General features: G+C 29.9%; 1 protein-coding gene across 1 annotated transcript in view; it reads left to right on the top strand.

The window, feature by feature from the left end:
* Positions 1-3,299, top strand: part of LOC107449617 (protein kinase C, brain isozyme) — a 178,390-nt gene extending 175,091 nt beyond the window's left edge. Inside the window, exon 16 of the mRNA XM_043040695.3 lies at positions 834-3,299. Coding sequence (XP_042896629.1) covers positions 834-986 — 153 coding nt within the window. The 3' untranslated portion in view covers positions 987-3,299. The remainder of the gene's footprint in view (positions 1-833) is intronic.
* The last annotated feature ends 21,412 nt before the right edge of the window (positions 3,300-24,711 follow it).

A 24,711-nucleotide genomic window follows, 5' to 3' on the forward strand; every position in this document is an offset into this window, starting at 1 on the left:
TAGTATAATATCACTAGAACAAGTAGCATTAATCGGCAAGGAAAAATGGAGACATTTTCAGATAATAAACAATATACGAATCTCCATTAAATAAAAAGAAAAAAGCAGTTAGCATGTAGAAGCAAGTTACCAAGGCAACTGTGAAGCAAATTACCAAGACAACTAAGAAGCAAGGTACCAAGGTAACTGAAAAGCAAGTTACCAAACCAATTGAGAAAATTCAATTTAACCGAGTTTAGTTTGTATGTTACATTAGCTCGGGGTTGCCGTATCTCTTTGTAGCTCTTTGTAGCTTTGTAACTCTCAAAGAAGAATCAGTTCAATGTTGAATCATTACATTGATCTATAACATGTTGCAAATTTTCTGCAACTTAATTCAATTTAATTTTGGACAATAAATTGAACCATATTCCCATACAAATTAAACTATATTATCGTGTAATCAAATTTGTACAATAATGCAGTTCGATTTGGCCTCTTTTGCTGCAAATTTTCAAAATACTATGGTCTAACGTATTTCAGGATTTCTAACAGCATTTGGTCTCATAGTTTAGAAGCTATGAAACAAAAACTGCGTTTTATAATTTATAATTAAAGTTAATTAATTAAAAATCTGTGTTACTGTGCAAAAAATGCTTCTTCGATTATGTTTTTATTCAATATATTAGTAAATGTGTATTTATTCTGCAAAAATTAAAGCTTGAATGATTACAAACTTGAATGATTGAATGCTTGATTATTTACAAATCATGCAAACTAATACTTAGTTAATTCAAATGTTTTTAATAAAAATTGGTCAGTTAATTTTAAATGTGTTCTCTTTTTTTTTCCAGAATCATTCTCAAGACGTTAGCAATTTTGATAGACAGTTCACTGCCAGCAAGCCAGATCTCACTCCTTCGGACAAATTAGTCATCATGAACATGGATCAGAATGTGTTCAACGCCTTTTCTTACTTCAATCCTGAGTTCGTGACACATGTTTAATTTCTAAAACATGTTTTCAAAAAATTGATACGCAGCTCTCTCTTTTCTTTATATACATTTTCAAGGGGGAGATTAGATTAAATATAAAAGGAAAATTGACTTGAAAAAAAATAATTTTTCATTACTTATTTTAACATTTTTTATTTAAATATCGCCTTTACTTTAAAACTAAATCTTCTTTTTAATTATTTAAAGTTTTATAATTATTCTGTAACACTTGGACCAAAGAATATGTCTTGATAGAGTCAGATAAGGAAGAGGAAAAACAAATCTAATCTTTTTTTTATTAAAACTTTTATTTATTTATTTATTTCACATTTTACTATAATCTGGTATTGATAAATATACGAATCGAAGTAAAACACAAACGCAATAATGTTTTTAAAGGTTTTTTAGTTCTTTTATTAACCGAAAAAAAAATTCGTTTAGTTTGTTAAGAAATATTTTTTAAATTATTACTCTAGAATTATAACACTGCAGTCAAATAAAAGCGGAAAAGCATAAGATAAATAGCAGTGTTTATGATAAAATGAGTGGCATTTTTAATTATTAATATATGAATGATGCAAATTTATTTCAAATGCTCATGATGATTTTATTTTATTTTATAACCTTCGTCGAACAGCCAACCCAATTCTTGGGTTCACGACTACCAATGTTCAACTCCATAGCTTTGGAACTTTGAACCTAATCCAGAAGATAAGGGAACTACTGGATCAAGTATTGGGAGAATTTGCTTTCGTGGAAGACTTTTTGGAGGAACTAACCCGCATTTGCGTTACATGGAGAGGAGAACCTCCCATGGTTAGCCTGACGGCAAGGAGACTCAAATCCCTGATCGATCTACCCCTGATTGATCTACCACTGAGGATATTTTACGTCACTACTGTGGTCAGTGCGAGCCGGGTGTGGAATTTGAATCGACCAGCCATCGCTGAGATTCGAACCCGGTTTACCTCATTGAAAGACGAACGCTCTATCTGTTGAGCCACTACCGCTAAGCTCGTGATAATTTTCATCTACACAAACCATTTCTTGACGGTTTTATTATTCAATCTTAATCAAATGGCTCGAGATTTTTTCGAGTCCTCAATCAATACGTGAATCATTCCATTTTATATAAGCTTGTTAACCATGTAACAGTGCAAGTAAAGAATTAAAATTTTTAAACATTTAGACCGATTTTTGATCTCAAACACGATCTCATTTTTAAGCAAACTAATTCATTATATTTGTTTTGAAACTTGAATTTTAAGCAAACTGAAGCAATTTTTGGAGGGGAATCATAAAAATGCACTAGCTTTTCCAGAAATATAGGAAAGAAATTCTACTGCGAACACGTGTCTCTAAAGCCTCAAGAGCTATTTAAAATACACCTGCCCTGAATTAATGTACAAGAGGCTTAGGCGCTGAGTCATAAGAAAGCTTTTGGGTATTTTGAGAGAACAATGCATACTAGGTGAACGGGAAGATCTAACTTTGAACTCTACGAGATCTATAAACAACCTGATGCAGTAAATTTTTTAAAAATAATCGAGACAAAAATGGACTAGTCAGAATGCAAAATGATTACTTAAAAAAAAAGTTAAAACGGCATAGCTCATACGTACTTGACCTGCCTGCAGACCCCTACTGACATGGATTGATTGTGTTAAAAAAGAATTAAACACTCCAAAAGATGAAAACTAGAAAACAGTTGCCAAAAGTCACAGAGACCAGGAAGAAGATCAGGACCTAATCAGGGCAGTTAAACCTATGAAGTAATGGATACAAATTTAAAAAAGGAAACTAGAATTTCGATGTAACATAATTTGATGAAAATACTTTAAAACTTAATACACTGATGATCTCATAAAATATTTTATATTTTAAAATTTCTTTGCTTATTTTTTTTCTTGCTCTCTTAATTCTGTCTAAAATACGCTCAAACAATCTCACACAAAAATGAAAAATAAAGATTTAAATTATTCTGGAGCCGTTCAAAAATTTGCATGTTTGGATAACTTATGCATATTTAATGATATTACAATTTACTAATCAAAAATATAGGTTTTATAATTTTAAAGCAGTAATCAGCTTTTGTTATTTGAGCACAGGCACGCATTTACAAACTCTTCAGTGATTATAAAAGCACACAAATGACATATTAAAGTAGATTTAATATATACACATGTTTTACTCCATAAATAATTGTGTCTTGTAATATATTCTATTATGTGCTTACAATTTTTTGACATATTTATTACTCTTCATTCTCGTAATGTAACAATTATGTACAGTATTGATATTTTAATAAATAGTTACAACTTGTTAGTTTGTCTTTTATTTTTCAAGTTGTTCTCATAGAAATTTACTCATATTGTGAAAAACTATTAAAACAATAAAAAAATTTGTAGAAGTAGTAAGAAAATCGGAACATTGGTTAGAAATAATCCCTCTTAATAACTTTTGATCTAATGATCGGATTTTCACGTTCTAGGACTATCTTAGGAATTCAAGGAGATGACCTCAAATATGATTTTATGTTGCGAAAATAGACCCAAAAACATAATTCCTCTGCAGGAACATACTTTTTATTGTTGATGGATTTGGATTTTTAACTCTCAAAATGTAGGAGGAAGCCGCAATCTGGGATAGATGGTCCCAATAGTTTGGTCTAGAGGACCGTCGAAAATTTGAACCCCAAAATGTTAATTTGACTTTTTACGTTTTTTGTTGCATCACAAGAACTTTTTAAGCAAGTTGAAAAGTTTTTGCACAGAATTATAAAATTAGTTTATCAAAAGACTCCATGCAAAAAGCGATTCATAGTAATTGTAATTAATTAGTAAAATTTTTAATAATTATTTATTATTTAATTTAGTACAATGTATGCAAATTTTGACAATTTTTTAAGGAATGTAATGTTATACGACAGAATGCAAAATTAGAGCGAAATAAGTACAATAGTTCCTGCGAAATTGAATTTTAAATATCTGACAACTTAATATACCTTCTTATGTTTAAAAATGATACTTTAAAATGCGAAGTTCTAAACACTTTTGTAGAAAACGATTCTATGCGAAGTTTAAGAAAAAAATCGTTTTATAAAATCAAATCATAAAAAAATCTTTCTTTTAATCGTTTTCTTATTTTTCATTTTTAAATATCAATATTTTTAATAATTTAATACTGTGAAAGAATAACCTTTAAAATTTTTATTTAATTCTAATTGGCATTTTAAGAATACATTTCATTCTTTAGAAATAACGTCAGTTCTATTACAATTAAAAAAAAACTGTGTTGAATTTATAATTTGCGTCAGGTATGAGAAATAGAAACAATTTAAATAAGACACATTAGACAAAGTGAAGGCCGCTTAGACTTGAAAATCCTGTTCATATAGAAAAGAAGGCCATTGAAAATAAGTTCATTTACTTCGTCTGATGGTTTAAGCTCATCAGCTTACAGCTCCATCTTTATTAAACCTTTGTCCTACATAATGTTTTTGAATCGAAAACATTTTCAAGTAAGGAAAAGGGCGATTTTTAAGGTTCTGTATTCATAATTTCTTTAAAAAAAACGCGTTAAGATAATTTTCAAATTCTACTCAATTTTAAGTTTTTTTCTGTTCATTAATCAAATGATGTCTCCGTTTGCCTTATTTTATTTTTAAAAAAATCATATTTTAAAGAGAAAAATGGAAGGCGTTTTTTTGGTCAACCGATTTTAGGGTTTTTGAAATGAAACGCCGTGAATTGATCGAATTCTATTGAGATATTGTATTTTGAATAATTAAATTTCTAGCAATTTTGCAACAATTAAGGAACTAAAACAATTTAAGTTTACAGTTTAGTAGCTAAAAGTTTAATTAATTTGAGTTTATAATTAAGTAATAAAAATTTAAAGTAGATTTAACGTGTTTTAGCTGACACATGGAAACAAAATTTTGCATTCATTTACACAAAAATACTATATTAAAATTAACTCATAAGCTACTATTGTGCTATAATATTTTTAGTAATTAAAAATCATATGCAAAAGTAAGAAAATTATACATTTCAATGAGCAAACTCTTTTTAAATTAATATCATTTTCATATCTTAAAATCGGTTGGAGTTTTTGTAACCATTTTTATGTTATTCTCTTGAGCAAACAATACATAGTAGAAGTATTAAGAACTTTTTTTCGAATAATATGGGTTTTAAACTCTCTATTGTAATTAAACTTTAATAAAGATATGAGCAATTTTAAAATTCTCTTTTGTGCATTATATATAATTGTTTAAATCATAATTCTTATAATAAAAAAATATTAAATTTGCCTATTCCTTTCCAGATAAGAAACAGAAAGAAAAATTTTGTAATTTATTGGTGTAAATTACTCCCTAAAAAAATACTTGATATATTGCATCTTATTTAAATATTGTATTTAAAGGAGAGAAAAAATAATGCGATTTTTTTTAAAAATAATTCTAGAAAAATTATATTTATTTTTAAATTTTATGAATGAAATGATATTTTTGGCGATAAGTAATTGCATAGTAACAGTTTATAAGTTGAGCAAGTTTTTAATGCTGTTACTTCAATGTTGTTTAGAAAATATGAGTACAAATTTTATTGAAATTGATATAGTTTTAAGCAATTCGAAATATTTCATTTACTTTTGCTCAAAAATTATTTCAATTTTGTTAACCCTCTTCAAAATATTGTAGAACTTGAAAGAGTTTTTTTTCTCAAAATATTCTTTCTTTTGCCCTATATTTTATATTTTTCTTTTCATGAACGTTGAAATATAGCTAGTTTTGTGACCACAGAAATTTAGAGAATAAACCTGACCAATACAATGTACCTGCGGTATGAGTCGACCTAATTACAGGTTATTAAATCAGAGACATAAGTTCACAGAGGAGAGATAGGTTATTGACACTATTCGTAAATTAGCTACATTTCTTACTAACAGGTATTTTGTACTTTACGCGAATATGGGTTCTTTTTGAGAGAACGAAACAAAGTATATCTGATTAAAGTATATTTAATGATTGTATTTATGAGCAAAATCAATAAATATAACGTAAGTCGGATTTAATGTGGCTATGATATTTTCTTTTAAAATAAACAAAACAAATCGTATTTCATTTAAGAAATATGCGCATTATGGACAAATTCACTAACTTTGGAAATCAGAAATCTTAAAAAAGTTAGAGTTGTTTTACATATCATACTGCTCGGAACTAAAGGTAATTTTTGATGTGGCTGCACATGCGCACCAGAAGTGTAGATGCAAATTTTGTACTATCAATGTTAAAAAAGTGATAAAATAGTTAACGAGCATGCCTCAATAATTTCAAAATGTATGTATGGAAGTATGCAGGACTATAGGTAAAACTGCGAAATCTCTCTTTTATTTTTAATAACAGTTATTTTGGACTTAATGTGTCTTTGGGTTCTTTTTGCGAGAACAAAAAAGTGTATTTTATTCCAAAATTATATGTGTGTGCAAAATCAAAAAATAAGTATTGATATGGATGTTTTAATACAGTTTGTCCTTGAATTCGATAATAGAAATTCACTGGTAAATATAAAACCTCCAGATGTCCAATTGATTATCAGTAATAGATAAATATACAGTTTATTGAAATGTCAAGGTTGTGTATCGACGTTTATATTTAAATTATGAGAATAAACCAGTATTTCGTCTCACCTAATAACATTCATTGTTCAGGTATATATTTTTTTATTTAAAAGTTTTAATCTTTTAATAAGTATAGCAGAGCGGAGATAGTAGGCTTAGCTTTCAGTTTTTGATTTTCCATTTTTTTTCTAAAATATCAACACCACATATGACTATTTGAAGCACTTAACTATAAACTGATTAACATTTAAAATTTTTATGTTGAATTAATAAAAATATTTTTATAAAATTGTTCCGATAATGTCAAATTATACTGAATTTGGATTGATTTTATAGAATCGATGTAGTAAGCACATGTTAGAAAATAAAAATAAAATAAGTACTAATTAACAAGTACAAGTACACCAGGGAAATTTTTTTTAATGGTTTTGGTTGTCAGAAATTTTTTAACACATCTTAGATACATTCGTATTGCTGATTTAAAATTTGTAATCGATTCCGCTCCACAAGCTACAGTTGTTTTTAAAAATGATATTTTTAGTATATTTTTTTGTCGAAATATAAAGCGGTATATATAACATAAGGTCATAGAAATGTTGCGACAAGCTTTTAGGTAAATTAGGGCGCATTATCAGGATAAGAATGCATAGGAACCAATGCTTAGAAATATGGTCATACATCGCTATGGGCGCTATTCTCTTATAAACTATTTCTTAGTAGTGTTTCTAAACAGGTCGTAATAGGGATGCGACCCTAGTTGCGTACGCTGACATTTCTGGGAATGGGTTTCTATGTAATTATAATCCGAATGGTATGCCCTAACTCCCCTAGAAGTTTGTCGCAACCTTTACGTGACTTTCTTTTGTATATAACATTTTTTTAAATTATATAATTTGACAAAAATACAGTACAAATATCTTTTGAAAAAATATCTGTAGTTTTAAGAGCAAAACTAATTTCAGATTTGAAATTTCCACACCCGAATTAGGCAAGATCAAGCATTTGTATAAATGCAACAAATAATCTGTTCTCCAGTGTAATTCAAGTAATAGTTACTAAAATATTAAACTAGTGATTTAATTTTTGAACAAGTTAGTAAAGAAAAATTTAATTTGCTCACTCATAGTTTCAACGAAAATATAATAAAAACCCTGTAAAAATTTTAAATGCGTTAATTATAAATTGTTTATTATTTAAAAGAAAATCACCCTTTAGAAAGTTTTATAAATCTTATACATGCCCTATTGCAACGTCACCTCTCAAATGCCAACGTGATACAACGCGTCTGTTAAACCGAAATATCTTCCTCACTGTTTCATAAAAGTTTTTAATAATTTTAATATGTGTGCATACATGGATAATACAAATATAAGCATATATTTGCTAACAAATGCAATCATAATGTAAAATATTTGGAATCCTTTCAGTGGATCAAAATCTCCAGGCGGTCAAAAACATTTTATAGATTTATTATAGTAATCTAATGACATTAAAAATTTCGGCTATTTTCACTTTTAATAATGTAAAAGCAATTATTTATAATTAATTTAGTAATTTAAAATCTCAAAAGTTTAATTTAAAATTCTTAGCAATTTTTGTGTGACGTGGTCAAGAAATCATATTATTATTTTATTTTATACTGTTAAGTACAATTCAGGCTAATCGAAATAATCTTTACTACTTTATTTTTTCGTGTTTTGAAATTACTTCGTAACTAGGTGTTTATTTCCAAAAAAATACAACATAGTTCTAAACAAGTATTTAACGCTGTTTTTCGAAACTCTGTCTCCAAGGAAAACAAAAAAAGCCATAGTTTGAGTACCTTACACTTTAAGCAATGCGATGATTTTAAACATAATCTTGCCGTTAAAAATTATCTGGTCTGCTTTAGAACACACAAATAACTTAAATATTTTAAAAGTTATTAAACTTTTTTTTTAAGAATCGCCAATTTGGTGACATTTTTTCACCTAGATAAAAATTTCATAATCACTGCCTTATTCTCAGTTTTTGCAAACTTTTATGAGTCCAAGTAATGCAGCAATGCAGTTTATAAGCATTAAAAAATTAAGCCACAAACTCTTTATATTTTCACAAAAGTGTGACTTCTTTGCATATTGACGTTTTGCGTCATTTACAAAAATAAGCGTTGGCCGCGTTGGCTTTTGATAGGCTAAACTTGACCTAACAGTAGTGAGTAACAGTTGCAAACTCACAGCAGTTATAAAAATAGCATATTATTCGCAAAAAAGCATCCGTTTACGTTACGACGGAGCATTCGAAAAACAGCTTTAATGTATAACTTGCTATATTCAACACTTTTGAAATTATTACTTTAGACAAACTAAAAAAAAATGAATCAAAATACTTAAACTTTAATTTCTTAACACCACTTAAATTATTTCTTAAGACAAAATGAATAATAAATATAGTGTTCCTAATAGAGTGAGGTGCCACACAAGAAAAATATATCTAACGATAATTTATGCACCTTAATTTTCATATAGTTTTTTGCTGGGTAATTTTAATGCTTGTTGACTAAAATTGGGCTTAATTTGTCAACCTTTCACTTACTACCTTAGAGGGCCAATACTAGAGGGTGGAGCCCGCAGTACTGATGAATAAAATAATCTCTCTAAGATACACATTGTTTATGAATTTTTAGAGGCGTTTTTAATTTTACTATCTTGTCTGCGTTTGAGGATTCACTATCAGAAACAGATGTTGCCCTCTGAACTGGGAAAAAAATAATAAAATTGATAAAAGTAAGTCAATACTCTCAAAAGTAAATAAACATTAATTAGTTTATCTCTAGTTTCACTTTTGACTGTTCCGCATTCACTTTGTAAAACAAGCTGAAGTTTCAACTAATTTCATCCTGTAAAATCTTGCACTAAGAGGCCACATGTTTTGAAAGCAAAAAGGTACAAATAACAAGAAAAAAATTCTTTTTTTTTGTTTAGAATTATTTATGTGTAATTTTTTCCATAATCACCATCCTTGTTATATATTTTTAGGAAACATGTCGAAAATAAAATAAAATAAACATACATATTACGTATCTCAAGCAGTTAGGCGAGAAATAAAAAGAAACATAATCAAAATTAGACAAATTATTTTATTTTATTTCATCACCGCTGTTGAACAACCTATCCGTAACGGATAGTTGGCTAAGAATGTTCAATTCCATATTGTTATAACTATATAACGAACCCAGAATATATAAGAACATTTGGATTAAGATACGGGCCAAACTCCCCCTTATACATGGTAAAAAAAATTTCAAAATTGCGCAAAAATGTAGCAGAATAGCTCCGTAACAAAATTAGTCAGCTTTGGAAGCTCCATGTACTCATTACTGAGCATAGTGCTATGCTCAAAACAGCATTTAAGGGAAAGTGGGGTTAGACCCGGGTAGCTAAGGTTCGAAGGCCTGTTAGAGCTTAAGTGTTCGACCTAGAAACTGTTAGATTTAATCAAGATATCCATTGTTTATTTGCTTACGATTTCTGAAAAGTATTGTACATTAAGTAATTGTACATTCCTGAAAAGTCTTTAATAAACTACTTTTTTATAAATGACTCTTTTCTAGAAAAATCAAATTACTCCACCAGTAGGTAAGACTGAGTAAACATGTTATTTCTTAGGGAAATTTATAAATACTAATACAGTGGAAGAAAAAATAACAGGTATTTCTATTTTATTTGTCAATTTTTGAAAATTACGCATGAAATTCGGGTGTACAAAGCCGTACTCAATGATAGAGGGGGGGAGCCCGGCCAAATTTTTTTACAAAATATATAGAATCTGTAACCTAGTTTTCTAAAAGGAAACTGCAGAGTATTTCTTTATTTCTATATAAAAACTGCAATTTTATGTAAAAGGTCCTAAAATATTCTGCAAAATATGGCTGTATAAGGCTATTTGTGCTTTGAGGAAGGAACCCGGAATAAATTTTGTCCTGAGGCCCTTAAAACCTTTGTTCAGCCTTGGCTGTAGTTATCTTCTTCCTCCACTGTACAGCAGCTTTCGTGGGCCCAGCCTAGACTTACATCAGGGGGTGAGGGCAAAACCGGGTTGTGCCCAGGCTTAATCCGAAAACAGAACTTATTGTAACGTAACAGACCAGAGCTATTATTGAACAACTATGTCATTTATTGAAAGTCACTGTCATGAGAGAGCTGTACGGAACACCAAAAAAATGCTGCTTATTGTAAAAATTAGGAAATAAAATAATGAGTTATTAGTGTTTCATTTTAGAAAGTTCTTTTATTAGTTCTTTATTTAGAACCTTATATCATCTCATTTAGTGCTGATAGTAAGAATGAATCATGAAGTTGTTTATTTATATTTATTAGCCTTCTATGTTTCTTCATTTATAAACTTAATCAAAACACTAAGAAAAAAAATATGGTCAAAATTATCAAAATTTGGTAAAATGCACAGTGTTTCTGGCCTCTTGGAAACACCAAAAAGCTCGGTAATTTTTACCGAAGAGCTTTGGTAATGATTTTAGTAAAATTAACAGTAAAATTGCGTTTTATAATAAGTGTAAAAATTTGGTAATTTTTACCTTAAAGCATAGCATTAAAAACCATTTATTCGGTTAAACTCACTTTTCAGTTTTGAATTTTTTATTAAATGTGTAGTAATAAGAATTATAGTTTTGAAACCCAGAATTCCTGGCTAATCGTTACCATATATGAATGAAAAAATTACCGAATCAGGGTTGTCACTGATATCTGTAAAACAAATTCCCTGTGTTTTTCCCGACATGCATTATGCACACTATATTAGGAGGAAACAGCCGACCAGGTGACCGAGTGGTTAGCATGTCTGACTGCGGAGCCATTGGCCGAAGGTTCGAATCCTGCTCAGGGCATGGATGTTTCGTTCTCTCTCTGTGTTCTATGTCCTCTCCTCTTTGTGTGAATGTGACCCGCCCTATAAACGGGTTTGTGGTTGTGTGACGTGGGCGACGCTGCTCCACCGCCGTGACTTCGCCACAGGTGCCTATTGGGTAACGAGAAGAGAGTAGCAGTTCTGGCATTTCTGTGACCAATGGGATAAACCCCAAGTCCCCGCCATTAAAAAAAATATATATATTAGGAGGTAACATACAATTACTGCGCTCTTGTGAGCTATATTAGGATAAAGATGCCAGTTTTAGTTGCTGGAAAAAGTTGGAGAAATAAGAAATAGCTCAACATAAAAAAAATAATGCCATAATAATGGAAATAATATAATATAGCTGAACTATCATCTTAAAATATCCCATAGAATGCGCTTTGAGAGGTCTGTATTTTTTAAAAGACAAAAATAAGAAGCAACGTTCCCTGTTTCTCTCCTAGTTTGGGAGAAAAAATTCAAAACTCCCCTTTTACTTTAGCTTATTTTTGAAATTCCCTGTATTTTCTATGTTTTTCCCGTTCTCCCTGTAGAGTGGCAACCCGGCGAAGCAGATTATTTTGCTTTTACTACCAGAATTATGTTATTTTTTCTGGAATAGTCAGAACCATACAGTTAGGTAATTTTATTAGAAATCTTTTCTTTTGAGGTCGAGATAGCCTGGTTGGTAGGACGCTCGTGTCCAGGAGCTCGTGTTCGATCCCCGTCTGCAGAAGATTTCATGTATAATAAATGGTGACTGGTGCACGTTAAATCTGTCGAGTCGCAAAGTTCTCCATGTTCCCATAACAAATCAATACCTCTGGGAGTACTGATCCAGGAGTTTCCTTGTCTTCTGGATAGGTTCAAAATTACAAGACTACGGAGTTGAACATTAGTAGTCGTAAACCCAAAATTGGGTCGGCTGTTCAACGACGGTTATATAGAAAAAATCTTTTCTTTTGAGCCGCGATGTCTCAGGGGATAGAGAGTTCGCTCTCTAATGAGGCAAACTGTGTTCGAATCCCAGTCGATACGAATTCCGCATCCGGCTTGCACCGACCACAGTGCTGACGTGAAATATCCTCAGTGGTAGACGGATCATGGATTAGAGTTCCCTTGCCGTCAGGTTAACCGTGGGAGATTCTTGTGGTCTTCCTCTCCATGTAGCGCAAATGCGGGTAAGCTCCATCAAAAAAGTCCCCTGTGAAGGCAAATTTCTTCCAATACTCGATCCAGGAGTTCCCTTGTCTTCTGGATTGGGTTCAAAATTACAAGGCTACGGAGTTGAACATTAGTTGTCGTAAACCCATAAAAATGGGTCGGCTGCTCAACGACGGTTATAATTTAAAATACAAAATCTTTTCTTCGTGTGCGATTTTGAGAATTTTTATAATGTTACATATAAAACTTGGTACATCGAAAAACAATGCATGTATACAGCACGGTAATTGCACTAGAAATTTTGTCTCCGTGTACGATTTTGAGAAATTTAATGCGAATGTAACATGCGAATTTTGAGAAATGTAACATGCGAAATTAGTACTTTGAAAAATATCCTATGTATTTATTTGTGCCCATAATCAAAATATTTTTTCCTCCTAACTTATTAATTACCGCTAGTTGAAAAATAAAGGACTTATTTTAAAATTATAATTTAATATCCTGCTGAAAACATTTTCCGATATTAACTTCTCTTTGCGCTAAAAAGTGGCCTTAACCTCTTAATTATACAGTAGAACGAACAATAAAATATTTTTACAGCGCATTTTATAACATTTACTTGAATAATTATTAAACGCAATAGAAAAAAATATAAATTAATGATAGAAAATTCTTCTACACCTGTAAACATTCAATAAATATTTACATGATAAACCGCGGTAAACTATAACGCCAAAACGAGTGCAAACACCGTTTAAATTTAATAAATAAAGTAACCTTTATTATAGTTTTACTGGTGTCATGGATGATAAGAAAAACTGTCGAAAATTTTTTATTTATTCATCATTATATTAAGTAACTCAAATAACGTTCATGGTCAATTTTGATACCAAAATCAGATTCATGCTCATTGTTTTAATCTAAAAGTAGTTATTAGATTTCGCAGCAAAATAATAATATAACCTTGTATTGATAAGAGCGGGCAAATGAACTGAAAAAATGGAAAAGACTATTTTTCTAAATTTTGATTATGTGGAGCATAGGAATTAGAATTTAGGAACATGGAAATTAGAACATAAAAATAATAATAATAAGTTAAGTTGATTTCAAAATTGTAACAACTGAGTAAGAGTTTATTAAATATCCGCAAAATTAGCCGCTTTTCCGAATGCAAAAAAAGGAATTGTGAAGGAAAAAAAAAATTTTTTTGCAAAAACCTAGTTAAATTTAATTTTTGAGAATTGAGTTAATTTTTTTCGTGATTTATTAGCTTTTTCAGAGTTTTATACAGTTACTGGACTTTTCCTAAAGATCATTAAAAATTTGTAAAAAAAATGTCATATATTTTATAGTTTATGAGAATTATCACAAATATGTAACGTTAATTAAAGCTTGTTAATTAAAGATTGTTAATTTTCATTTACATTCTGGTGCTGTAAGTATTCCATTTCTGAAAAATATTTTAGCATTGTTTTTGCTTTTACTTTTTGGAATCTGACCTTTAATTTTAACGAAGATAGAAGAATAAAAATTACAGAAAATAAAAAAAAAGATAAAACCAGCTAAAGTTTTTAGCCTATTATTTTGCTATTTATCTCTTGATCTTTAATTTGTTTAAAAAATATATATTATGAATAAATAATAAGATTATTTATTTAATTAATATTTAAATAACTACTATTTCAAAACAAATTTTACTTTAGTACACACTAATTTATTCAATCAATATTAAAAAATATTAAATAGAAATCAGTTTTATGAAGTATTTATAAACAAAGTATGAATTACACACATAATTTTGCAAGAATTCAAAGTTTGCTAATTAAGTAAGATAAAATTTGTTTAAACTTTTTTATAATGGTATAAAAACCAGGATATAGGGTTCCTAAAATCCAATCAAAATTTAAGCGAATTTTAATTTCTACCATTGTTGTTACATGTAAAGGGAACTAGAAGGTTTGAATTTATTGTGATGAACGTACAACTGCTATTTTGAATTTATTGGCGTACAATTGAACGTACAACTGCTATTTTGAATTATATATTGAATCATTGGTGTTAGTTGCAATTAAATACAATTGCAAGTACCAAATTTGGAAGAAAAAATTGACCTTTTTTCAAAGTTGTTACTTTCATTTTCAGCAGTGGACTGATCATTAAGACACGGTTCCCAGCAGATCACCGAAGTCAAGCATCACTGGTTGCGGTCAGTGTGCGGGTGGGTGACCACTTGGATCAGTCTGCGTAGGGATCGAGGGTGTGCGGTATTGGTCCTCGTTAAACTGTTCTACCGTAAAATGCTCGACTTCGCGTGCAGGTTGTTGGGCTAACGAAGCGGGGGTGCCATGCCCTCTGCAGAGGATCAAAATTGTAAGGGCATGTCTTCGGATCATCCTCAAGGATGTTTCCCAGACCGTCGCCAATAGCCCATTGTGCAGCTCTAGTGCGACGTAAATGAGCTACAACGTATTTGTTCAATCGGTTGTCAAATACTTTTGCTTTCTGAACACTGCCCAAACTAATGAAAATAAATTTTCGAATTATAAATGTTTTAATAAAAGAAAAAAACTGTTTCTTAAAGTTACCTTTTTGAAAAATTCATTGCATTAAAAGTACTAGAATTCAAATGTTTCAGCTTGTCGGATAGAGGCCGAAATTTTGAGTGAAATATTTCACTCTCAGAGGAGTGAGTAATGAAAACGAACGAATATTTTGTATATGTTTTGAAAAGTTCAATGCCCACCGGATTGACACGCTTCATACTGGTATAAGTATGGCAGATTTGTTGGCCACTCTTTCAGGAGCACCATACTGGGTAGGCCATGGTTGTTCCCACAGTAAGAACAGATATTACAGAGAAGGAAAGAACATCCATGCCTTGTCCGGGATTTAAACCCAGGACCTATCTAATGTAAGGTCCGCACCCACCCCACTACACTGTCCGGCCGGCATTTTTGGTAAAGCTCAATATTTAAAATTGTAATTGTATCAAAAGGTAGTTTGTTCTGTATTTTTTACAGGTTTTTTTTCACTTTAAAATCTAAAACATTTCTGAAGGAAATATTTTAATTATTATATTAAAAATGCAATTTTTTCTCTCGTTGCACTACGATGGGATTAATATTAATAGGATGGGATTAAATATTAATAAGTCCTTTTAATAAGTTTCTCTATCTATAATCCTTTCTTTACATTGAAAATTACCTCTACACTGTAAAAAAAAAAATTTGATCTAATTAAAGTTTAAAAAAATACTGGCACCCTGTGGGCCATCCATTCCATTTTATCATAAAATCCATGTGATCGTAATTTTTGTAGTAATATTAATTTTATTTCAGTAATTCAGTTAAATTACGTAATTAATTAATTAATTACGAAAATTACGTTATATCAGTTTTTTGTTCCGCAAAATTTAAAATTATCAGTACTCTTTACAGTAATTTGATCCAGAGTTTTTTACAATGAAGTCCATGTAAAACAGAAAAAGACATCTTCTTTGGTAGCCTAAATGTAAAAAGAGAATTACTATTTAATTAAAGGATATATTTAAAAAATAAAAATAAGATTTCAGAAGGGGACGAGCTTTAACGTCCCTGAATTATGACAATTAAAAGCAAATTTTTGATGTGGGGATGTATAGATAAATAAGATATGACGACCAATATTGTTGTAAAATCCACAAGTTTCAGTACCACTGAGATAGACAAGGAAACTCACAATATCGTTAGTAAACGCCATTTATTGAATTCTAATAAGAAACTAAAATTTTGGTTATTTATTTATTTATTCCTTGTTTTTAATTTAATTCACCAACTCACGTGACTATTTCCCATTGGTCATTTCTTTTACTTAAAATTCTATATTTTTCATTATAAATAAATAGCTAAAATAAAACAAAATAAAGATAATTTTGTTTATAAAATATAAAAGCATTTTAATTTTTCGTAACAACATTTTGATAATATGTTAATCGTAACGAAAAGAGAGAGTAGAAAAATAATAAATTTCACTTGAAAAAAAAATTTAAACTGAATATACGACATAGCAAGAAAAGAGTGACGCGAAGCAATTTTACTCGTTATCGAGACTTATATCATTATAGCAGTTCGAATTGTCAACAATTTCCAATGCTCTGGAATTGAGATTTTTATATATTTAAAAATTTCAGCATAAGTGTTAAGATTAAAATCTGACAACATCTAATCTCTCTATACTTTTTTGTAACTATCGGCAGCAAATCAAGCACAAGCTTCTAAAATAACGACATCGAGAAAGAGAAATAAATTTTCCTACAGCCATGGATCAAAGTGAGGAAAATTCGCGAAAATATTTTTAAAAAATTTTAGTAATTTTGAATGAAATTTGAATTTTGAAAAAAAAAGTTTCCATTTTTAGTTTTCAAATAAAAATGGCCCATTTAGAATGTCAAATTTCAACTTCGTTGTTGCTTTTTCTCAGGGGTGTAAAGCTCACTGAATGGCATTTTTTACTACAAGTTCAGCAGTTTCATTCTTGAACTAATAACCGAATGTTAAATATTTTAATTCCAACGTACTCCCTGTACATTTGTCTACAACCTCTTCTATTTTTAAGTTTCTTGCGCATCATAATTAAAAATTGACAATAAATATACATTAAAAAAAATTTAGAAAAAGTTTTTGAAAATAGCACTAAAAATTGCATTAACTTTCAAACGAGTAAGAATTCAGCTAGCTATAAATAGAAATTTAGAAGTACGAATAGGAAGAAAAAAAACTCATATTAACTGGCTACGAACCAACTCGTATTTTCATGTTCAAAGGTTGTTGAGCAATGACGAAATAACTCGCCATTGCACTGGCATAATTTATTTAAATTTATGAAAATTATGACGATAGAAAATATTGCATAAGTTCTGTATATCAATATAAATAAAATGTATTCGTTCAGAATGGGAAAAGCTTCTGAGGAAAGCCCAGGCTCACAAAGGGCTGTCGTGCCAATGCTGATGATGATGTATTCGTTCAGTATAAATAAATGCATTCGAATTTATTTAAAATACTTTGCTACACTTCCAGTGCTTACACTATCAATGATAGTTAATTAATGGTTGCACTAATTAATGTTTCCATATTCAATTGCAAAATTTTACACAAAAACTACGACATGCCATTGGCATGACATAGTTTCGGTATAAAATTTTCAGTCAGCAAAGTTCATAAACTAAAATGAACTCTTTCAGCACGTAAAATTTCAACTCAGAATTTATATTTTTGTCATTTGTAGAGCGACCCGCATGGTATTTTCTACATAAACTAAATAATTATCGAGAGTTAATTTTTTTTTCCATCGTAACCCCGATATATTTTCTACATATCTTCGTGATTTCATGCTTCTATCTGTTATAATTTCGGAACAACAGAATAAAATGTAGCATGAAATAGAACACCCAAAACAGCGTCAGCGGCCTTTATTTATTTTTTTAAAAACAGAAATAAATTGTAACCTATTCTTTATTGTAGGATAAGTGATGACATTGATGATTGGCAGCATTCGTTTTATGATATCATCTTTAGATGTAGGCGGTGGCTTTACTTTTATAAATAAAATAACATTTAGCATGATAACAAAGCCTGTCTTAAAGAGATAGTAATATAGTTGATAAGTGTCGTTTTCCACAACATGAAAATTATCTTTAATTACGATTTCCAAACAAATGTTGACATTGACACAATTTCCCTTATGCGTCTACGTATTAGAGCTTATTGCGAAATCCACAGAATGGAAAAGAAGTTATCACAGATGTGTTATAGGGGATTCACGGTAAAACAAAACTATTGGTGTATTTTAAATATCAGATGTGGTCTCATTTTACTACGTGCTTCATCTTTTATTATGATGACGGATGATAAGTTCGAATTGTGTGGTTAACTGTAACATTTCCTCGAAATTCTTGCGGAACTAATGTTTCGTAAATGTTTCGATTAAAATGAAATGGTGGATATCTTGATAGTTATTTTCGTAATTGTGCGCCGTGAGGTTATCTAAAATTACCGTGTTGGGCTTTAATATAAAGAATGATTTTTTAGAACAATTTGTTTTAGAAAATTTAATATTGAATTTATAGCAAAAATTTCGATTTTTTGAGAAAAGTACAAAAGATAGAACAAAGAGGGAAAACGCAGAAAAAAATTTTAAAAAATGAAAAATATGTAACTAAATTGACATATTGTTTATTTTTTAATAAATACAGTTGTAAACAATAAATGTAAATTTATTTTGCAATATATATTTAGATATAAAATAACACAGGAGAACAAATTTTTTTGTTGTATTTATACTAATATTCGATCTTGCCTAACTCGGGTGTGGGGATTTTAAATTCAAAATCAGTTTTGCACACAAAGCTGCAGATTTTTTAATGACATTTTTAGTCTATTTCTTGTTAAAATGATTCAGTTTAAAAGCGTTATATACAACAGAGGGTCGCATTAACGTTGCGACAAACGTCTAAGGGAGTTAGGGCGCATCATCAGGATCAAAATTGTTAGGGAATGTCGTCGTATTTGACAAAGGGCACTTTCTTATTATGACCTGCTCAGAAGCACACGAAGAAACAGTTCACATTAGAGGAAAGCCCCTAGCGGTGTATGATGACACTTTCGGACATGGGTTTCTATGCAGTCATAGATATATACAGTTTCACAGTTGTTATACTCGCCAAATTTGTTATAGCAATATACCTTTAATTTTAAAGATTACTTTTTAAAATTGATTACTATAAGCAAAATTTATTTATGCTCACATAAGGGTAATAGAATCATGCGTAATCTTTCATACTATTTGCCAATCAAATTTGACTAAAAATAAATTTTAATTTAAAGAAATGAACGTTGAATGTGTAAAGTGGGGGCACAAACGTAAGCAAATAAAATTTTATATCGTACATATATTTTAAGTGAATCATTTCAACTTCCGTTAAAAAAAAAAAAAAAAACTGTTTTACGCTAAGAAACAATTATTATGGAGCAACCATGGGATTTGTGAGCGATTGTGAATAGGAGACTTAGTCCCTTAGTACATTATAAAATTAAAAGAATACACTATAAAATCATACGTTAGTTGTTATTAAATAAGAATAAATATTACAGCTATATTTGAATAAAAATAATCAAAATTATTATAAAAATATTTCACTAAAACCCGCTTAACTAAAATATAATTTTACGTAAAATAAAAGATTTAAACAAATATTGAATTATTGATTATTTATTTTAATTATTTCCTTTTTTTTCTTTTTTCTTTTTTTTTTTTTTTTTTGGTACTTTTCAATTAGTTGCGGGAGCAAAAAAAAAAACAAATGTTTATTTATTAATTATAAAATGCAACACAAAACGGGCATTAACAAAAATAAATAAATTATATAAAAAATGTTGAGCTTACTAGTGCCAAGTGAATCAGAGTAACGAAATATATAATTATTTATATACATATATATAAATTGAAAGTGATCTATAAAAAATTGGATTTTGAAACATAAATTTATTTTTTATTTTCTTATATTACGTCAATTTGAATGACAAAACCTTTTTTAGAATGAAACGGGTTGAATAACTTCTTGGAAATAAAAATTCAATTATATGGTCTCACATGTTTGTTTGGTTGCTATATTCTATCGTGTCAGAATCAGTAGTAATTTTCTAATAGCAATGATGTTCAATTTTTTAACACCTTCTGCTTTCTCTTGATTAAAGTGTAGATTAAAGTGTACATATTTTGGGGGCATTAGTCGTCATCATTGCTATTACATATCATTACGCACCGTGATTTCACTTTAGTATTACAAAACTTATGTATGCCGATATCATTTTATTTTTATCTTCATCAAAAGTTGATACAAATCTTTACACGTTTAAATGACTTGACATTATTGCAATATTTGTAATGAGGCACTCGAACTTGAAATTTTCCACTCTGAAATTTAACGAAAATAGTAACCGTAAGATCCGAGAATCTGATTTTAATTGTACCATGAATCATGATACCGCCATTGTAATGACATTAAAATAAAATATAAAAAAATTATTCGTAAATCATTATAATATTGCCAATTGACGTCAGTCTGACGTAAGAGACATGAATGAGATTGTCGTAAAAATATAGTTCAATAAATTTATGTTATAATAAGTTCATACTTTCTAATTATATTCGTTTTACTTTATTTTATTCACATCGCTAAAAATTTCAAGCACTCAGATTTTTCTTCGAAGGTTCTGCTGTCTTATGAAATTATGCTTTTTAATGAATAAAACGCTGTTTTTATAAATGTATGAGTTTGAAACAGTTATTTGAAACTGTTAGGTTTCCTACATTTTCAGACAGCTCCCTCTAGGCTATTTCTGAAAATGGCGTAAAATGTCAATTTGGAGAAAAGCCGCAGTTTTAAGAAAATGTAAAGCTTTTGTGATCGATTTTTTTTAATATTTAAACAATTCTGCCTTACCTGGGTTCATAAAAATTTGAAAAAAAATTATAATAAGGTCCGATTATGATAATTTTCATCTAGGTCAGAAATGTCACCAAATTGAAGATTTTTTAAAAAAGCTTATTAACTTTTAAAATGTTTGAGTTATTTGCCCGTTCTAAAGCTCAAAATTCCAAATGGCGAGATGACATATAAAGTTTAAAATTATAGCTTTGCTTCAAGTTCTGTGGCTTTTTTTATTTTCCTTGGGCTGATTTTCAAAGGTTCCAGCATCGTATGAAATGATGTTTCCTTGAAAATTATATGTTATTTTCATAACTACTGTGAGTTTGCAACACTCATGACTGTTAGTTCAAGTTTAGCCTTTCTATACTCATCACCTTTTATGAATATTCTGAAAATGTCAGTGTGGAGAAAAAAATTAAAAGCGTTGTGCCCGATATTTCCTACACTGATGTTTTTTTTTTAAATTATAAGCCCCGATACTTTCTTCACTGATGTTTTCCAAATATACAGTGTGCCAAAAAAATGGACTATCCTGAATAATTTTGATCTAATGATCGAATCTTCACGTTTTAGAACTCAATCCTAATGGTTCGAGGGGGTTACCTCAAGTATGTAATCAATTAGTCCACAATTACGAAATCAAGCACAAAAAATTTACTTTCCTTGACTAAACATACCTTTTTTCCAATAGATTCAAACACCCTGAATATAGGAAGAAGGAGAAATACGATCCCCATAGTTCCCCTACTTCCTATATTCGGGGGGTTAGAAATTCGAATCCGTTGAAAGGGTTATTCGAATATGTTCATTTGGTTAGGAGAGCGATACTAAGTCTAGACCCTTTCATGTTAATTTCACTTTTTGCGAATTTCGCCATATTTCAAGAATTTTTAAGGCGAATTGAAAAAGTTATGCACACAATTATGAAATTCGTTTATCGAAAGATTATTTTTATGGAAAAAATAAATTCTAGAAATATTTATCATCTTATTTAATAATAGTTGAAGAGATTTTTTAATTGGATGGTATAAAAATTTTTACGTCATTTTTAAATATATTTCTACATGACAAAATACAAAATTTGTTAAATAAGTTCCTGAAATCGAATTTTAAAGAATTATTAAACCTGATTTCTCTGGAACTATTCGACCGATTTCTTCAAATGTTGTATTTTGTCACGTAACATTACAAGCATTAAAATGACGTAAAAAAATAGTATACCTTTCAATTCAAAATTTTTTCGACTATTATTAAATAAAATAATAAAAAATAATAAATATTTACTAAAATTTATTTTTTGCATGGAATTACCTTTAAATCAAGGACTTTTATAAATGTGTGCAGAAAAATATTTAATTAGTTAAAAAATTAATTAACAAATTAATCAGCATATTTGCGGTCACCCCATTTAAACATTAAGATTGAGTTCTAAAACGTGAAGATCCGATCATTAAATTAAAAGTTATTCCGGGTGATCCGTTTTTTTCTTTTTCGGCGCACTGTACCTTAATCTCGTATAGTTTTAAAAATAACTTTTGACCTTAAATAATAATAAGATAAGTAAAATTTGTGTATCATAAAAAAGTTAACTTTCGAGCAAAGAAAACTTCATTTTTATTTGATCATTAAACTAACCGTTTAAGGTATTCAAATAGGAATTCCTCAAAATCATACTTTTTATGAATTACAAATTTCTAGATTCTGAAATATATTCCTTAGACTAAAAGAACAATAATTAATATTTTACCAAAATTTAATTTTTCTGAACTTGTGTACCACTACACATTTTCTTTTCTAACGAAATTGGGCAAAACATATACAAGAGTATACTTGTAACAATATCTTATTGAATCGCGGGTGAGAAATGTAGGCGACAGCGCCTACTGGAATCGCCCTCGCTTCTTTTTGATTTGTTACGAAATCATTTGCCTCACGTTTTACAGCTTTTTGACGAGGTCATTTTCAACCTCAACAGTTTATAATCCAAGTAATGTATTTTACTATTTCCTTTTTTTATACATAAAATTGTAGTAAGTAAAAAAATTAAGCAAACTAGAAGGAGCTTGCAAAACTTTATCCTTGTAAGTAGCCTAACAGAACAGAAGCCCACTTTGCTTTACATCAATGAATACCAGCTTATCTGGGTTTTAAAAAGAGGCCTGAGAGTAATACTGACCACATTACCAGAATCATACCACAGTTTTCGAAATTAAAAGCTCTTAATTAATCTCCATGATCTCCCTGGCTCACAGTGGGCTGTTGCCGAAATACATCATTTTATGATATAGTGTAATGTTGAACCATATTATCAGATAAGTTTCATTACATGATCCTATGGTTCATGTAATGAAACTTATCTGATAATATGAATGTATAACATGAATGGAAAAATTTTTCAATTTTAAGCAAAAGCTTTAAAATAACTGTGTTTTTTTCGGGAATGTAGTCAATGGAAGAAGGGTTTTTTTTTTTTTTTTTGAGAGTATAGACAATAGACACTGCACATATGATTCCTACAAATGTTACTGTTTTAGCCTTTTAGGCGCATTTTAAATTAATTTTAGTGCATGAAAGTTACGTGCTTATTCTTGCTATTTTAATTATTTATATGTAGATCTGAGATCTGTTTCATAGTTAGATTAATTTATTCCATTTTTAACTTAAAAGCTACTTTTTTCGTTTTTCAATCCCAAATTAAAGAGCCCTGGGACGTAGGCCTCCTGCGCTATTTGGTAAATTTGGTTACATCCTTGTGCAGTTATTCACTATCAAATAACCATTGTAATGAGTATATGAACTACTAAATATGCAGTTGCCCATTGAAAAACAACGAACTAGTTTTCCTTGAGTAGCATGATCATTTTTAGAAAAATTTTGAATCACTATCTCCTTATCCCCATCCCCAAAACTTCCTAATTCCAAGATGGTCACACAAACTCAGGAAAAAATTTCCCTGACTTTTCCAGACTGATTTTACAGAATTTTCCTGGTTTCACGGTTGCATTATAAATATTTCAATTATTCCCAATTCTAACATTCAAAATATATTATTAGAAGCAGTAGTATTAGTAATTCATTTACGCCGTACTGGAACTGCACAATGGGCTATTGGCGACGGTCTGGAAAACATACCTTTTTTATTTTATTTTATGACCGCCGTTGAACTGCCGACCCAATTTTTGGGTTTACGACTACTAATGTTCAACGCCGTAGCCTTGTAATTTTGAACCAATCCAGAAGACAAGGAAACTCCTGGATCAGTACCCCCAAAGGTATTGATTTGTTATGGGAACATGGAGGACTTTGAGACTCGACAGATTCAACGTGCATCAGTCCCCATTTACTACACGGGGAGTCTTCGACCGGCGGGGACCGAACCCACGAACTCTTGGACATGGGCCCGGCACCCCACCGACCAGGCTATCCCGGCCTAGAAGCGACAATTTATCAGAATTATTGTTGCACCGCACCTGTGGACCTGCTAAAAGGGGAGTATTAGTTGATTATATAGTTGATTATGGTAGTAAATGGAAATCATTTGTCGTAATTGCATATTAATCTGTCAAACCATCGTTACATTGGTTAGATAAA

This window comes from Parasteatoda tepidariorum, chromosome 8 (genome assembly GCF_982258835.1).
Source record: "Parasteatoda tepidariorum strain Cologne lab strain chromosome 8, Ptep-v5.0, whole genome shotgun sequence".
Taxonomy (NCBI): domain Eukaryota; kingdom Metazoa; phylum Arthropoda; class Arachnida; order Araneae; family Theridiidae; genus Parasteatoda; species Parasteatoda tepidariorum.